Raw genomic sequence first — 18,267 nt, forward strand, 5'->3', positions numbered from 1 at the left:
TTTGGGTTTTATTCTAAAAATGATCACATATCATGGTAGGTTTTGAGGAGGCGAATGACAAGTTGTGATTTACATTTTAGAAAGGCCATTCAGATTATTGTGCAAAAAATCGCTGGGTGCAGTGGCTCATGCCTATAATCCTAGCACTTTGGGAGGCCAAGGTGGATGGATCACCTGAGGTCAGGAGTTCGAGACCAGCCTGGCCAACATGGTGAAACCCCCATCTCTACTAAAAATACAAAAATTAGCCAGGTGTGGTGGCAGGTGCCTGTAATCCCAGCTACTTGGGAGGCTGAGGCAGGAGAATTGCTTGAACCCAAGAGGTAGAGGTTGTAGTGAGCCGAGACTGTGCCACTGCACTCCAGCCTGGGTGACAGAGCGAGACTCTGGCTCAAAAAAAAATAAAAATAAAAATAAAAGACCATGTCAGGGCAAGAGTGGAAGCAAGGAGAGCTATTGTGAGGCTACTATGTGGGCCATATGAGACATGAGGATCACTTGGCTGAGGGTGGAGATGCAGATCATGGTAAATAGTCAGATTATGGATCTATTTTGAAGGTAGAGCTGACCAAAGCTATTGAAGGACTAGATCTGATGTGTGAAATAAAAAAAGGAATCAAAGATGAAATTTGTGTCTTTGGCCCAATTAATTGGCTAAGTGAATGGCAGTGCCATTGACTGTGATGGGAAAGATGAGGTAAGGTCTAGTTCAGTGGTGTCCAATCATTTTGCTTCCCTGGGCCACATTGGAAGAAGAATTGTCTTGGGCCACACATAAAATACAGTAACACTAACAATAGCAATAGCTGATGAGCTTTAAAAAACACAAAATAATCTCATATGTTTTAATAAGGTTTATGAATTTGTGTTGGGCCGCACTCAAAGCTGTCCTGGGCTGCATGCCACCCACAGGCCGTGAGTTGGACAAGCGTGGTCTAGTTTGATGGGGTATGGGTTATATTTGGACTTGTCAATTTAGATGCACAAAAATCCAAGCAGTGATGTGGGGGTGCTCAGCAGAAATTTTAGAGAGGGAGGTTTATGTTTGGGTCTCAACAGGATCTAGATGATATTAAACAGAGAGAGTAGATAAGATCAACTAGGGAATGAAGTTCAAAGGCTGAGGTTAAGGACTCTACAACATTTAGAGTTTAGCAAGAAGAGATATAGTCAGCAAGGAATACTAAGAAGTGGCTAGTGAGGTGTGAAGAATACCAGCAAAGGATGTTATCCTGTAAGTCAAATAAAGAAAACGCATCCAGGAGGAGGGCATGATCAAATGGGTCAAGTGATCTGAGTCTTCTATAATCTTTAGATATCATGGAATAAACTTAATAACTGTTAGCTGCCTATATTTGCCTGGTAGTTTACAGCAGCATTTCTCAAATTGTGTTTGTTGATATTGAAGGAAATCAAAATATTTTACCCCAAAATATATTTCTTTGACATATTTTGAAATGGCTGCCACCTGGCCAGCAAATAGAAGTGGCCTTGCAAAGCTGTCTTTTGTGGGGAAAATATGCATCTGTAGAGAATTTCCATTAATGCCGCCATGCCCCCTCCCCTTTCTATGCCTTTCTTGAATCCAGGAGAGGCTGAGTGTCTGACCATTTTAAAAGTCTGAAAAGAAACATTTACCATCTATTCTCTCCAAGGGAGGTTTCATTTACATAACAAGGCCACCTTTGCTAGCCAAGATTGTTACTTTCTCCCTCATCACCTGCTGATTTATCAACATAACCTGTTTCTGGCCACCCTCTGAGTCTGTATTCTTTACTGTGGCTCAGGATGTTGGGTCTTCATTCTTAAGGCTCCCATGTACACACATTAAATAAATTTGTATGCCTTTTCTTCTGTTAATCAGTCTGCCTTACATTAGTGATTTTTCAGTGAAGCTTTCAGTGGTCAAGAACCTATGGTTCCCAGAGTACGATAATTATATAGGATGTTCTGCAAAAAAAGGAGTGCAGTGATCAATTATGGGACATGTTTCACTCAGAAATTCATGATCCACATTAGTGTATTTAAAGCTCTGAGAAGTCCATAGAAAAGAAAACTTCTACCTTTTAAAAACAGGAATCCCCCAAATTGTTTTTTCTTAAAAATCAGATTGAGGATAACCTACAAGCAGGAAAATCCAACCATTTTAGGGGTACAATTCTGAGTTTTTACACAATCACATAACCACCCCTGCAATCCCAATTGTTTTTAAGTCACAAATCATGCCATCTATCAATGGCTCTAGTTCCACTTTAAAAATGACTGTTGCCAGTTTACAGAGCACTTTCGGATGTATTTTTCCATTTAACTCTGATGTCAATCCTCTGAGTTTGGAACCATTATTTCCAATGAGACAGATAAAGAAAGAGGCATAGAGAGGTAAAGAATCATCCCCACAACCACACAAAGCTACTCAGTGGAAGAGGTAGATTAAATGCAAACATTCAGATGAGTTAGATTTTCACTTGCTATAGTGGAAAGATAACACTGGATAAGACTATCAACAACCACAACTATTCATTGAGTCCTTCAACCACCAAACACCTCTTTAAAGTAGGTGTTCTTATTCTTACCTTACAAATAAGAACATAGGAGTAAAGTGTCTAATCGATTTGCTCAAGGGTAAAGAGAAATTGGTGGAGAAAGAATTCAAACCTAGGCCGGGCACGGTGGCTCATACCTGTGATCCCAGCACTTTGGGAGGCTGAGGCAGGAGGATCACTTGAGGTCAGGAGTTCGAGACCAGCATGGTCAATACGGTGAAACCCTGTCTCTACTAAAAATACAAAAATTAGCCCGGCGTGGTGGGGGCCCCTATAATCCCAGCTACTTGGGAGGCCAAGGCAGGAGAATCAGTTGAACCGGGAGGTGGAGTTTGCAGTGAGCCAAGATGGTGCCACTGCACTCCAATCTGGGCAACAGAACAAGACTAATCAAGAAGGAAAAGAAAACAAAAGAAAAAAAGAGAAGAGAAAAGAAGAAAGAGGGAGGGAGAGAGGGAGGGAGACGGGGAAGGAAGGGAGGGAGGGAGAGAGGGAGGAGGGAAAGAAAGAGAGAGAGAAAGAAAGAAAGAAAAGAAAGAAAGAAAGAGAAAGAGAGAAAGAAAGAAAGAAAAATTCAAATCTAGAACTCTGACTCCAGAGCCTGAAATCCTAACTGCATGGGATTCTGCTGTCCAGTATGATAGCTACCAGTCATACTTGGCTATTTGAGCACCTGAAATGTGGCTACTCCAAACTGAGATGTGTGTAAGTGTAAAATACACACAGGATTTTGAAAACTGTTTTTTTAAGTAAAATATCCAAGTTTTAAAATTACATGTTGAAATAATAGTTGGGATATATTTATAATATTAAAATTAACTTCACCTGTTTCTTTCTATGCTTTTTAATATGGCTCCTAGAAAATTAAAAATTACATATATGTGGTTCGTATGCTGCTGCAAAAAGTAGAGGCTGTTCATGGTTTTCTTTCTTAGTGCTGTCAAGGTCAAGGCGCTTCCTGTTATTTCTCTATTCAAGGGTAGAAAACATCACCAGGGTGCGTTGTTTTATTGGGCATTGGTTTATTTCTAGGAGGTGGAAACGGGATTCTTCCCCTAGGTCCCCAGCTGTTTGTAGTCATATTCTTTTACTCACACACAATGTTATTGCTTTTGCTTTTGGGAGATGTGTTTTATTAAAAATAGTGGCTAATCAGGGACTTGTTAACGGCATACACTAGAAGGTTTTTTGTCTGTTTTTTGTTTGTTTGTTTTTTGAGACAGAGTTTCACTCTGGTTGCCCAGGCTGGAGTGCAATGGTGCAATCTCGGCTCACCTCAACCTCCGCCTCCTGGGTTCAAGCGATTCTCCTGCCTCAGCCTCCTGGGTAGCTGGGATTACAGACATGCGCCACCACGCCTGGCTAATTTTGTAGTTTTAGTAAAGACGGAGTTTCTCCATGTTGGTCAGGCTAGTCTCGAACTCCCGACCTCAGGTGATCCGCCCGCCTTGGCCTCCCAAACCGCTGGGATTACAGGCATGAGCCACCACACTAGGCCTTGTTTTTTTTTTTGTTTTTTTAACAAAACGATCAAACAAAATGACCGTGGAGAGTCAGTCCTGGGTTCCAGTTTTCAACTAACTGCGTTTTCTTGCAGAGTGAGCCTGCACCACCACAGTGCCTGTATTCTGTATTCTGTCAGACCCAGGCTACGCACGGATCTTGTAATGCATAAAACAACTTAAAAAAAGTCTCAAGAGGCTACAAAGATCTTTTAAATACATTAAAAGCTCTAAATGATTAGAACTGCCTAAGATAATGTTTCTCTTCCTGAAACCTGCTTTGTTTTAAACTCAAAACATTCCTTCAGTCCTTGAGCATTACCTTATTGATTCTGAAAAGGGAGGAAGTCTTCATGAGTAGGAGTGTGCTTCTTTATCATTATTATATACTATGTCCACTACCTCAAAATGGAGTGGTTCATTTTATTTGTATGGTTTGGTAGCTAGCGACCCTGGTTCTATATTGGAATCACCTAGAGCTACTTTGAAAAACACATATGCTTGAACCTTGCCCTTAGAAATTCTGATTTAGTGAATACAAAGTATAACTCAGCCAACTGAGAACATATGACGTGCGGTCGAGGTTGAGAACTATTTATGAGGATAGTGAAACTAGTGTTTTAGGCCCTGTAAAATTTACTTTAAAAAAAATCAGTTCATACCCAGGTACTTCCCCTCCGCATCTCTGTTCAAACCTTTTTAATGAAATCCCACTGGCTTACACACTCTCCCTATAAAACCACCTTTGCAAAAATCATAACTGAGAAATTATAGTGAAAGAGGTCTGACCTAACCGATACTACCTTTCTTCTAACATTCAAGCTGTCCATTCCTAGGTGTAGGCCAAACTAACTTTGGGAGGAACATAGTTTATAGTTTAGCTTTGAAACAAAGAATATAACGGCGCTTTCCCCCAAACAAACCCCCTTCCTGCCTGGGGACTAGACTGCCTTTGCAGGACTAACAAATTAGCTACAAGATTAGAAGTTATGGTTTAGCAATCATGAAACTGGAGGCTGCAAGACTGTAAACCTCCCCAAATGGCTCCTGGGAATAAAATCACTATTGTAAAACCTAAGATCAGTGCTTGAGATATTTTGCAGACCCTGCACTCAATGCATCAGCTGGCACCACCCAGATCAATAAACAGGCTCATCTAGTCTTGTGGCCTCCACCCAGAAAGTGAGTCAGTGCAAGAGGACAGTTTTGACTCCTTACGATTTCATCTCTGACCCGACCAATTATCACTCCTGACTCACTGGTCCCCTACCCACCAAATTATCCTTAAAAACACCAATCCTCGAGTTTTCGGGGAGATTGATTTGAGTAATAATAAAACTCTGGTCTCCCATACAGCCGGCTCTGCATGATTTACTCTTTCTCTATTGCGATTCCCCTGTCTTGATAAATCAGCCTGTCTAGGCAGTGAGCAAGGTGAACCCGTTGGGTGGTTGCACCCCCACCAAACTCCTATTAGGGTTACTGTTAGCATCACTCATTAGTCTGATGTTTATGTACAATGTGTGTGTGTTGCTTGTCTTACCAACTGGTCTATAATTCTTTATGGAGAGGAGTAGTATCTTTATATTTACCATGCACCATCCTAGCGCAGTACATTTCACATAATAGTTACTCAATAAAGGATGTTTCAAAAGTACATATGTAGTTTGGATATTCACGAGACATTTATAAATGCAAAAATAAAGCAATGTATATAATTCATAATGAGACCATTAGCTTATATTAGCAATGGGATAGACTAAAATATGGGTTAAAACACAATTATTTAATATGGTAGACATAAGAATTTAGGAAACTTATAGATTTCAAAGTGTTGTTTAGGAAATAGTCCAAATCAAAAACAGTCTTGGGAAATGCAACAGCATGGGGAATGTCATCTAGGCTTTATGGGAATCTTTCCACAGTGTCTCTGACTACTGGCATCCAGAATCATAGATGTATACTTACCTAGCAGGGGAGATACCACGATCACAGGATCATTAATGATTCCAGTGGTGAGAAATCAGTACCTGGCAGTAGAAATTGGCACTTTATTGTGGGAAAGCCTGAATGGTTAGGAACCATGTGGGATATGAAGTCAAATCTGCCACCCCAAACCTTCAAACTTTGGTTTCAGGTTGTGCTCTTCAGATCATCACAAAACAGATTGAATCTCTCCCCTCATAACAGTCCCATTAAATGAGGTAAAGTCAACTATACTTGCGAGTCTTACTCCATGAACTCAGGTTTGCAAGAAACATAATTTTACTCAAGGGATGATTTTTAAATCACCGAAATCACACAGGATTCTCTTTCCTAACCCACTCCAGCGCAAAGGCACTACCTCCCAATACCATCCCATTGGGGGTTAGGGCTTCAGCATGTAAATCTGGGGAGAAAACAAATATGCAGTCCATAATACTAGGTTCATAATGTGCTGTAACCCTTATTCCCTTAGCCTCTATCCCCATTCCACTGTATTATTTCAAAACAGACCTTACTTCCCATGGGACAATTAGAGCCTGAAGAAGAGATCTCTTCTGATGCATCATCATTTTTCCTGGCAGCACAAATATTCTGCTCTTCCTGCTAATACTAATTGAGCACTTACTATTTCCCTGGCTTTTTTTTTTTTTTTTTCGGTAGAGATGAGATCTCACTATGTTACCCAGGCTGGCCTCAAACTCCTGGGCTCCAGTAATCCTCCCACCTTGGCATCCCAAAGTGCTGGGATTACAAAATGAGCCACTGTGCCTGGCTGAGGTTTCGTTTTAAAATCTTTTTTTTTTTTTTTTTTGAGACGGAGTTTCGCTCTTGTTGCCCAGGCTGGAGTGCAGTGGCCCGATCTCGGCTCACCGCAACCTCCGCCTCCCGGGTTCAAGCAATTCTTCTGCCTCAGCCTCCCGAGTAGCTGGGATCACAGGCATGCACCACCACGCCCGCCTAATTTTGTATTTTTAGTAGAGACGAGGTTTCTCCATGTTGAGGCTGGTCTCGAACTCCTGACCTCAGGTGATCCGCCCGCCTCAGCCTCCCAAAGTGCTGGGATTACAGGTGTGAGCCACTGCGCCCGGCTGTTTTAAACTCTTTACATTTACCAAGCCCTTTAATCGTGCAGGTATTATTATTATTCACATTATACGGACAAGAAAACTGAGACATAATTTACCCAAGGTCACACAGCTAGTGAGTAACTGGTAGGGAATATTCTAACCTAAGCATTCTTAATACTAGAATACAGTGCCTTAGTTACTCAACACTTAAACTGTACCACCTTAAAGACAATAACAAGAAGTGTGTGAAAATGTGGAAAGGCTTTGATGATGCTGGATGCGTTATAAACAGAAAGGTTTTTAAAATAAACTTTTTATTCAATTATGACACACATACTGAAAAGTGCATAAACGATGTTCAGTGAATTTTCATAAAGTGAACACACTGATGTAACCATTACCCACATCAAGGAACAGAAAACGGAGCCGGGCGTTGTGGCTCAGGCCTGTAAACCCAGCACTTTGGCAGGAGGATAACTTGAAGCCAGGAGTTGGAGACCAGCCTGAGCAACAGAGCGAAACCCTGTCTCAAAGGAAAAAAAAAAACAAACAAAAAACAAAAACAATAACCAGACCACCCATCCCCATTTAGAATTTCCTTTTGTGCTAAGTTTCAAAATTCAAAATAAGCATTCACTTGTTTTCTACAAACTGCGTTCTATAGTCGATCTCAAACCTTGATTGAGATACATTTCCATTATAGTATACCCTTTCTAGAGCACTGATCTCAAAATGTGGTGCCCAGCCAAGTAGCGTTAGACTTTCAAATTCAAGGATCCCAAGCTAGACCAGCAGAACAGGAATTCTGGGAGTGGAGCCCGGGAATTTGTGTTTTAGCAAGCCCCCAGGCTGATTCTGATGCATCTTGAGGTTGGAGAAGCATGGATGTTGTCAGTTGTAATAGTTGTTGTTCGTGATCACGTAGTAACTGTTAGATGAAAACTAGGGTTTAAAAGTGTTACGCTTGTCTAATAGTGACAAGTTCTCATTACCCATCTCTTTCTGAAATAGGCTGCAGGCAAATGCGTTTTCATTTTAAATAACCGTGTTGTTGTTCCAGTCAAGGTTGCATTTTACAAGGAATAAGGAAGATAAAGCTGCCTCCTCCCTATCCTAATCTCACTCCTCGCTCAGTATGGAGTCGTCCGGTTTACCTACAAAGCTCTGCCCTAGACTGGCGGCAAATTCAACGCCCAGAGGCAGGAACAGGTGTCGGCCAATCAGAAGCCGGAACAGGTGTCGGCCAATCAGAAGCCAGGCTTGAACCGCTCGCCCATGTCCCGCCGGCGGAAGAGACTCTCCGCGGCCACGCCCCGCGCCCTCGAATGCGAGCCAATCGTTGCTCGGCGCCTGAAGGGGCAGTACCCAAGCGAGCCATTTAACATGGCGGAGGACGTCTCCTCAGCGGCCCCGAGCCCGCGGGGCTGTGCGGATGGTAGGGATGCCGACCCTACTGAGAAGCAGATGGCAGAAACAGAGAGAAACGACGAGGAGCAGTTCGAATGCCAGGAACTGCTCGAGTGCCAGGTGCAGGTGGGGGCCCCCGATGAGGAGGAGGAGGAGGAGGAGGACGCGGGCCTGGTGGCCGAGGCCGAGGCCGTGGCTGCCGGCTGGATGCTCGATTTCCTCTGCCTCTCTCTTTGCCGAGCTTTCCGCGACGGCCGCTCCGAGGACTTCCGCAGGACCCGCAACAGCGCAGAGGGTGAGGGCAGACCACGTCCGGGCCGGGACTACGCGGGGGGCGGATGCGGGCTCCGTGGTGCGCGGCAGAGGGCTGGTTTCCTAGGTCGCCGAGGGAGGTCGGGAGAGAGGGGCTGCTGCGGCCGATTAGCTGGGAGTCCGAGGCTCCGGGCTGAACTTTGTTCGAATCCCAGTTCGCCCGTTGTCAGCACCTGAGTTTTTCTCAGATTGATTTCCTCTTCGATAAAATGAAAATAAGACCCTGTTTAGGTTTGATGCAAGCATTACATGATTTAAAATGTATACAGTTCCACTCAACCCAGGACCTTTGTCTCTTTTGGCGCTTTCTACTCAGGTATTCCTGTAGTAATATTCAGCAGTCCCTGTGGCCTCCAGTGACCCCCCAGGCATCAGTGTTTTATGTTAATTTGTGAGCTATTAAACCTTATTTGGCCTGCTGGCTCTACAGCAGTTACTTTTATTCTGTATAGTCTCAGAATAAAAGTAAATGTTGGCCACATGCCTGCAAGTCCCAGCTACTTGGGAGCCTGAGGTGGGAGGATTGCTTGAACCCAAGAGGCAGAGGCTGCAGTGAGTTGAGGTCGTGCCACTACAGTCCTGCCTGGGTAGCAGAGTGATACCCTGTATGAATAAATGAATGAATGAAACTGTTCATGAAATCTGCTGCACCCCGCCCCCGTCCCAAGATGGGGTCTCACTGTCACCCAGGCTGGAGAGTGTAGTGGCGCCATCACAGCTCACTGCAGGCTCGACCTCAGGCTCAGGTATCCTCCCGCTTCAGCTTCTGGAGTAGCTGGGTCTGCAGGCGTGCACCACCACCCGCAGCTGTAAGATTACAGGTGTGAGCCACCGCGCCTGGCCTAGTGTAGCTTTTTGAAAAACAACAGAAAGATGTTCTGGTACTTCATTCATAGTTGGCGCTAAAATTACTGTGCAAGTATATATTTATAATACTATAATTATGCTATTTAATAGAATTCTTAGAAAGACATTTTGACACATTTCATCTTCACCATAATCCTGTGAGTTAGGCAAATAATCTTAGTTTTAAGGTACTGATAGGTTAAAAGGGAGTGTTTCAGCCCCATGCTTTATCTTCCAGTTCAAGGATCTTTCCTCTGTATTGCGGTTAACACTGGAGCCAGGGATAATTAATATTAAGTAGAAAATTAAATCCTGGAATGAAGCTAGTTCCTTAGAATTCTCTTAGAGTTCTCTTAGAGTTGGAGACATCAGTATGAACTGTTTAGCTCATGTAGGTATAGATGACTTAGAAATATTTGCATATGCATGTGTAGACATAGGTTACTATACAAATATGTATTTCCTTACTCTGTCAGATAAAAGGGCACAGAAGCAACCTAACTCTAGTAACAATGAGTACACCTAGCACCCCGATCTTGTTTACAACTAAGTTTAGTTTAAAGACCTCACTTGGCTTTATTGTGATTCTGGATTCAGGTAATACTTTATTCCATAAAATAAGTGCTCAATGAATTGAGCAGTTGGGGGTTGGCTTTATAGACAGTAAGGACTTAAGGAAGCTGAAACAGAACAAAAAGAAGATTGGTTATTTCACAGTTACTTGTAAGGCTGGGACAGGGAGACAGAACAATAGATACATGGGATGCAGAATGGATGTTGTGTTATCAGGCATGAAAGCAACAGTAATTTCCTTGTATGTACGTCTCCCTCAGAGCTCTTGAGTGGTTAGGCGCATTATCAATGAGCAATGGTATTTTGAAAGGAATCTTTTTTCCAAGCAGTAAATCTCAATAATGGGCTTAAAATATTCAGTAAACCATGGTGTAAACAGAGGCACTGTCATCTTGTTCCATTTCTAGAGCACAGGCAAAGTTGATATATCATTTTAAGGGCCTTAAGATTTTCAGAATGAGAAATGGGCAATGGGTTTAACTAAAAGTCACCAGCAGCATTAGTCCCTAACAAGAGAGTCAGCCTGTCCTTTGAAATATTGAAGTTAGGCATTGACTTCTCTCTGGCTATGAAAGTTCTCTATGACATCTTCTTCTAATATGAGGCTGTTTCATCTACAATGAAAATCTGTTGTTGGCTGGATACAGTGGCTCACACCTGTAATCCCAGCCCTTTGGAAGGCCAAGGCAGTTGGATCACTTGCGGTCAGGAGCTTGAGACACCAGCCTGGCCAACATGGCAAAACTCCATCTCTACTAAAAATACAAAAATTAGCTGGGCATTGTGGCACACATCTGTAATCCCAGCTACTCAGGAGGCTGAGGCACGAGAATCAATCACTTGAACCTGGGAGGTGGAGGCTGCAGTGAGCCAAGGTCACGCCACTGCACTCCAACCTGGGTGACACGGCGAGAAAAAAACAAAATCAGTTGTTTAGTGTAACCACCTTCATTTGTGATTGTAGCTAGATCTTCTCAATAACTTGTAGCTTTTACTTCAGCACTTGCTGCTTCACCTTGCACTTCTATGTCACAGAGATGGCTTCTTTTCTTAAACCTCATGAACCAACAACCTCTGCTAGCTTCCAACTTTTCTTTTGCAATTTTCTTACCTCTTTCAGCCTTCTTAGACTTGCTCTGGATTAGGCTGTGGCTTAAAGGAATGTTGTGGCTGGTTTGATTTTTTTTCTATCCAAGTCAAACTTTCTCCATATAAGCAATAGGCTCTTTTACTTTCTTATCATTTATGTGTTCAGTGGATTAGAACTTTTAATTTCCTTTGAGAACTTTTCCTTTGTATTAACAACTTGGCTGTTAGACACAAGAGGCCTATGTTTCAGCCTATCATGGCATTTGACATCCTTTCCTCACTAAGCTTAATCATTTCCAGCTTTTGATTTAAAGTGAATGACTTGCAACTCTTCCTTTCACTGAAACACTTGGAGGGCATGTAGAGTTACTCATTGGCCTAATTTCAATATTGTTGTGTTTCAGGAAATAAGGAGGCCTGAAGAGAGGGAGTAAGGGGAAGGGCGGGTCAGTGGAGCAGTTAGAACACACACAATATTTATGGAATAAGTTTGTGTCTTATATGGGCATGATTTGTGGTACTCCAGAACCTTTACAATAGTAACATCAGAGATTATTGATCACAGACCACCATACAGATACAATAATAATGAAAAAGTTTGAAATATTGCAAGAATTATCAAAATGTGACAGGTACAGGTACTGTTAGAAAAATGAGCCGGACGTGGTGGCTCATGCCTGTAATCCCAGCACTTTGGGAGGCTGAGGCGGGCGGATCACGAGGTCAGGAGATCGAGACCATCCTGGCTAACATGGTGAAACCCCGTCTCTACTAAAAAAATACAAAAAAAAATTAGCCAGCCTTGGTGGTGGGCGCCTGTAGTCCCAGCTATGCGGGAGGCTGAGGCAGAAGAATGACATGAACCTGGGAGGCGGAGCTTGCAGTGAGTGGAGATGCACCACTGCACTCCAGCCTGGGCGACAGAGCGTGACTCTGTCTCAAAAAAAAAAAAAAAAAAAAGGTGCCGTTAGACTTGGCTCAAGCTGGGCTGTGGTAAACTTTCAATTTGTAAAAAACATGCAATCTGCAAAGCACAATAAAATGAGGTATGTCTGCACCTATCCTTCGTGGTACTCATTAAAATTTTAATTAGTTACTTACATAACTTTTTGTTTAATTGTGTCTTCTCAGATTAAAACCTTCATGGGGGCAGAGACTGGCTATCTGAAGTCATCACCTCCTAACACAGGCTGGCAGTAGATGTTCAGTAAATATTGAATGGCTTGTGTTTAAATTCTATATAAATTTTGTGCTCTCTTAAAATCCTGTTAAATTCTATTATGACTGTGTATGGTCCAGATAATCTCTGGTGTAGCATAAGATTATGTTAGAATTGAGGGAGGAAATTGGGTAAAAATATATTTGTCTTATATGCCTAATTGCTACAGAACTGCTTTTCAGTTTGCTAGTTATTTAAGTTTTTTATATACACCAACCAAGCCCTGGGTTAAGTATAATGGTAGTAGTGGCACCTTCAGGTCTTAGGTTAGACATTATTTCCTCAGAGAAGCCTTCCCTGACACCTCCTCTGTGCAGAAGATACTTAAACACACAGATTTCTTGTTATATGCTTCCAAAGCATTCTGTACTTGTCTTTTTGAAGTTTTCACCACATTTTTACTTCAGTAGTTCAATCGCTTGTCTCATTGCTACATGGTAAAAAGCTCACTGTGGTCCAGGAGTATGGCTTACTTGGTATTGTATGTAATCACTGCCTGACTCAACATCTGGGTGGGCATTCAAGTTTTGGGGAGGTTAATATTAATAGGTTTTAAAATACAACTTTGTAAGCTAAACAGACTCACTTAACTGAAACCTAGATAGAAATAATATAAAATATTTTCTATTATATGAAATGTTTCTAGGCATAAGTTTCCAACCAATGATTTTACACATTTTACAATTTGTATCTAAATCTTTTTTGTTAATGTAGACTGCTACTTGTGAAAGAATTTTCAACAATTTTTATTCTACATGTGAAAGTTATATTTTGTAAGAAATGTCTTCATGGCTATTCTTTTTTTTGTTCTGAATTTTAATCAGATCTTAAATGTACAACTCTAAATTTATGATAATTTTTACAATATGTTTGTAGCCTATTACTCAACTGACCACACAGTGGCACTACTGGATCAAGTTTGATTTTAATAAAATTTACTTTTTTTCTTTTTTAGCTATTATTCATGGACTATCCAGTCTAACAGCTTACCAGTTGAGAACGATATACATATGTCAGTTTTTGACGAGAATTGCAGCAGGAAAAACCCTTGGTAAATATGTGTTTTTATTTTATATTGGAAATATTTCAATCTGTTTCTAATGTAAGACAATGGGAAGAAACAGACGTTTTTGGGGGAAGTTTGCCTACAAGTGTCTAGTGCATAGGGGTGTAGGGGGGTGGTGTGTGTGTGTGTGTGTGTACACATACAGTCATATCTAAAGCAAGTAAAAGAAATGTAGTCCCTGTCATCTTAGAACATTGGTTCTCAAACTTTAGCCTGCTCCAGAATTACTTAAAGGACTTATTTAAAAAAAACATAGTGCTGAGTCTCCCTAACTCCCATGAGTTTCAGATTCAGTAGGATGGGTATGGGGCTCTGAAATGTACATTTCTAATAAATTCCCAGGTGATTCTGATGCTACTCTTGGGGAAGTGTGTTTCATTGACTCTATTTGCTAACTTTGTGGTGACTCCAATCATACACACTCTGTTTTTTACTGGCAACTATTATATTTGAAACCTTTTATTTGAACTTGATGCCAGCACTTACGTAAGAAGTACAGTTTATAGCTGTAATCTCTCTCCCTTGTCTCTGTAGTTCCATTTTAGATTGTAATGGGCAAGGCTGATTCAGTTTATCAGTAATGGCTGGTATTTACAACATGGTCATTTTAAAAGGCTATTTGATGCAAATAATTTTGTATTTAGATTGGTTTTTATAATTTACAAAATACTTTTCCAACAATCCTGAGTAGTGGGCAGTACTTACATAAAACTGCTTGCTTATTGAAGTGTTGTCTTACATAAAATCCCAGTGTATTAGCACCACTGTCAAGGCCCTCACCAAAGTATCTCTGGCTGATGTAGTCTGCTTTGTTTAGGGGGTGAGGGTAGGTCTGGAGTTGGTACCAGGACCATAAATGGATAGAACTAGATAGAGGCAGAATAGTTGTGAAAGAGACAGAGCCATAGGTAGGCCTGGGCCAGTTGCTGGAGAAGTAGCAGGCTGGAGCAAAATTCCAGACCATGCAGACTATAAGTTGACACTGTTGTTAACAGGGTTGTTTTCTACATTAAGGTGGAAAAGTATTCTAAAGTGCCTGGCAGTGCGTTACACATAGCAGTTGTTCAGCACATCTTAGTTGCTTCCTGGATAACCTTTTCTCCAAAAAAAGGCGGGGGGGGGAATCCAGATTTTATGTGTGATTTCATGGTTTAATCTTGGAATTTACCAGGATACTCTTTTGGATATATCCTAGATATAATAGGCCAGGGTCAGCTGTCAGGAATCAATGTATTTCACCATAATGCACTAAACTGAGGCAGCATTTAAAATTTTATGTATTGGATTTTCGGCTATACATAACCCTTTTGCTTTTTTTTTTTTTTTTAATTTTGCTCTATAGTGGCACTGTCTAATAGAGATATGTGAGCCACATGTCTAATTTAAAATTTTCTAATAGCTATGTTAAGATAAGTAGGCCAGGCATAGTGACTCACACCTGTAATCCCAGTACTTTGGGAGGCCTAGATAGGAGGATTGCTTCAGCCTAAGAATTTGACACCAGCCTAGGCAACATAGCGAGACCCTGTCTCTACAAAAAATTTAAAAAATTGGCTGGGCGTGGTGACTCACGCCTGTAATCCCAGCACTTTGGGAGGCCGAGGTGAGCGGATCACGAGGCCAAGCGATAAAGACCATCCTTGCTAACATGGTGAAACCCCGTCTCTACTAAAAATACAAAAAAAAATAAAAATAAAAAGTTAACCACGTGTGGTCCTCTGGAGACTGAGGTAGGAGGATCGTTTGAGCCCAGGAGGTTGAGGCTGTGGTTAGCTGTGATTGTGCCACTTCACTTCAGTATGAGTGACAGAATGAAATCCTGTCATGAAATTTAGAAATTCCCATTCCAGCAGGTGTAGCTAAAAAATAATACTAATAATTAAAATAGGTGGAATTAATTTTGATAATCTTATTTAACTCAATATTTCTCAAACACTATGTCAACAAGTAGTCAGTGTAAAAAATGTTAGTAAGGCCAGGCACATGGCTCACACCTGTAATCCCAGTTCTGTGAGGCTGAGGTGGGTGGATCACTTGAGCCCACGAGTTTGAGGCTGCAGTGAGCTATGATCACATCACTGCACCCCAACCTGGGCAGCACAGCAAGACCCCCATCTCTTAAAAAAAAATCAAATGAGATATTTTACCTTTTTTTGGAGTAAGTCTTTGAAATCTCATGTGTACTTTATACTTAAGGTGCATCTCAACTCAAACTAGCCATATTTTAGCTGTGCAGTAATCATGTATGGCTAGCAGCTACCATATTGGGTTTAGTCTCCTACCCCACATAGGTTTGACAAGATTGGACATGTTCGGGGTGATGTGGTCGTAGACCCCCACGTAGCTCTGAAATACAGCAGATATCTTAAAGGGGAAATGCTTGTCATCCTCCTCTTATGGAACTTTAAGCTTTTTTTTTTTTAGCCAGGGTGTCTCTCTGGCCCAGGCTGGAATGCAGTGGTGCCATCATAGTTTATTGCAGACTCAAACTCTTGAGCTCAAGTGATCCTCCTGCCTCAGCCTCCTGAGTAGCTAGGACTACAGGTGCACCATCAGGCCCAGTTAATTTTTTAATTTTTTGTAGAGACGAGGTCTCATGTTGTCCAGGCTGGTCTTGAACTCCTTGCCTTAAGTGACCCTCCCGCCTAGGCCTCCCAAAACTCTGGGAGACTTAATGTGCCTTTCCACTGCAGCCTATTGCATTGCCCTGGAACTCAGCACATGTCCTGTGGAGAAAAGCCAATCATGTTTGCAGTTCCTCTAGTTTCCAGTCGACGTGCCAGCCCCAAGGAAACCACCAGAAGCTGTTCTTATTTGTCTTTCTCCAGTAAAGTCTCTCTGGCTGGATTGCACTGGATCCTCAGCCTTATCCAAAATCAGCAAATCGGCAGCTCACCTCAGAAGGGATTCTCTCTGGAATTTTAGTTCATCTCATTTTCATTGCTTCCATGGCTATCCCATGTCTTTAGCAATGTGATTTTGGAGTTTATCTGTTTTCTAGTTGTAGTGTGAGTGTTTTGTTTGCTGCAGTATACTACATCCCACCTGGAAGTGAATGTCTATACTGTAAATTTTTTGAAGCTAAGATCTAACATACATTTTTCTGTATGTCACATTTATAAGAAGGAAGGCAGATAAGTGAGAAGGGTTAAGTAATGTCAGTCAAGAAATACTTATTTGAAAATGTGTGTTGAAATTAGCTCTTGAAAGAAAGCAAGCAGATGAAAAATGAGGAAGAAAAATTAGGCAGTCTACCTTTGCATTTTCATTTCACTACTTTTGAGGCATAGTAAGTGATATTTAAGTGTCTTGGTGTCTGCTTGTATTACTTGCTTGGTGTGTGACCTCTCTAGCTCTCAGATCTTACTGTATAAAACAAGTGCCACAGTGCCTGACACTCAGTGTTAGTTACTAGCATGAATATCTTTTGTACACCTCTTTCTTACCTTATGCTGCTCCATTTTCCTGAAGTGTTCTCCTTCCCATCCTTGTAGTCTACACTTAGTTATCATCTGTTTATCCTTAATGCCCCAATTTGGATGACTTCTGTTTCATGAGGGATTCACTTCTGCTATTCCTACTTAGAGTTAATACCATGTTCCTCAAATACACTAGACTCTGCTTGAGAATTTAATCTCTGGGAGATGGGTATAGGCATCAATATTTTGTTTCTTTTTTTTTTTTTTTGAGACAGAGTCTCACTCTGTCACCAGGCTGGAGTGCAGTGGCGCCATCTTGGCTCACTGCAAACTCCGCCTCCCGGGTTCAAGCGATTCTTCTGCCTCAGCCTCCTGAGTAGCTGGGAATACAGGCGTGCGCCACCATGCCTGGCTAATTTTTCTATTATTAGTAGAGACAGGGTTTCACCATGTTGGCCAGGATGGTCTCAATTTCTTGATTGGCAGATCTCGTGATCCGCCTGCCTTGGCCTCCCAAAGTGCTGGGATTACAGGCGTGAGCCGCCGCACCTGGCCATGCATCAGTATTTTTCAAAAGCTCTTCAGATGTTTCTGAGGTATAGCAAACATTGAGAACCATTGGCATAATGCACAATTCCATTAAAGTACCAGTTATATTGGTTTGTCTGCATGTCTTCTTCCATAGCTAGGATGTGAATTCCACAAGGTCAGGAACTTTTTTTTTCATGTTTGTATCTTAAGTACCTGACACAGAACCTGGAATATAAAGAGACTTAGTATGTGAATGAATATATTTTTATATCTAAAATGTTGGAAAAACAATTTGGAGAGGACAACAGGAAATAAAGTAAAAATATTTTAAACTACGAATATTTAAACTGCATGCTCACTCTGGTTTTTCAAGGAAAAAAGGATGTGCTTTTTAAAATTCTCTTTATTCGATCAGGCTCGGTGGCTCACACCTGTAATCCCAGCACTTTGGGAGGCTGAGGCGGGTGGATCACCTGAGGTCAGGAGTTCGAGACCAGCCTGGCCAACATGGCAAAACCCCGTCTCTACTAAAAGTACAAAAATTAGCCCGGCGTGGTGGTGGGCACCGGTAATCCCAGCTACTTGGGAGGCTGAAACAGCAGAATCGCTTGAACCCAGGGGGCGGAGCTTGCAGTAAGCCGAGATCGCATCACTTCACTCCAGCCTGGTCAAAAGAGCAAAGCGCCGCCTCAAAAAATAAATTAAGT

The 18,267-nt window shown here is 41.8% G+C and overlaps 1 protein-coding gene across 8 annotated transcripts in view; it reads left to right on the forward strand.

Annotated features, from left to right (window-relative positions):
- Positions 1–8,365: 8,365 nt before the first annotated feature.
- Positions 8,366–18,267, forward strand: part of TERF1 (telomeric repeat binding factor 1) — a 38,393-nt gene continuing 28,491 nt past the window's right edge. For 2 of the 8 annotated variants that reach the window (XM_016959568.3, XM_001164763.8), the window contains exons 1-2: positions 8,406–8,800; positions 13,500–13,595. In XM_016959568.3, the coding sequence (XP_016815057.2) occupies positions 8,482–8,800; positions 13,500–13,595 (415 nt within the window). In that variant the 5' untranslated portion in view covers positions 8,406–8,481. Of the gene's footprint in view, positions 8,801–13,499; positions 13,596–18,267 lie in introns of all 8 variants that reach the window. The other 6 variants (XM_016959569.3, XM_063817193.1, XM_016959567.3 and 3 more) reach the window with 5 other exon arrangements.

This window comes from Pan troglodytes, chromosome 7 (genome assembly GCF_028858775.2).
Source record: "Pan troglodytes isolate AG18354 chromosome 7, NHGRI_mPanTro3-v2.0_pri, whole genome shotgun sequence".
NCBI lineage: Eukaryota > Metazoa > Chordata > Mammalia > Primates > Hominidae > Pan > Pan troglodytes.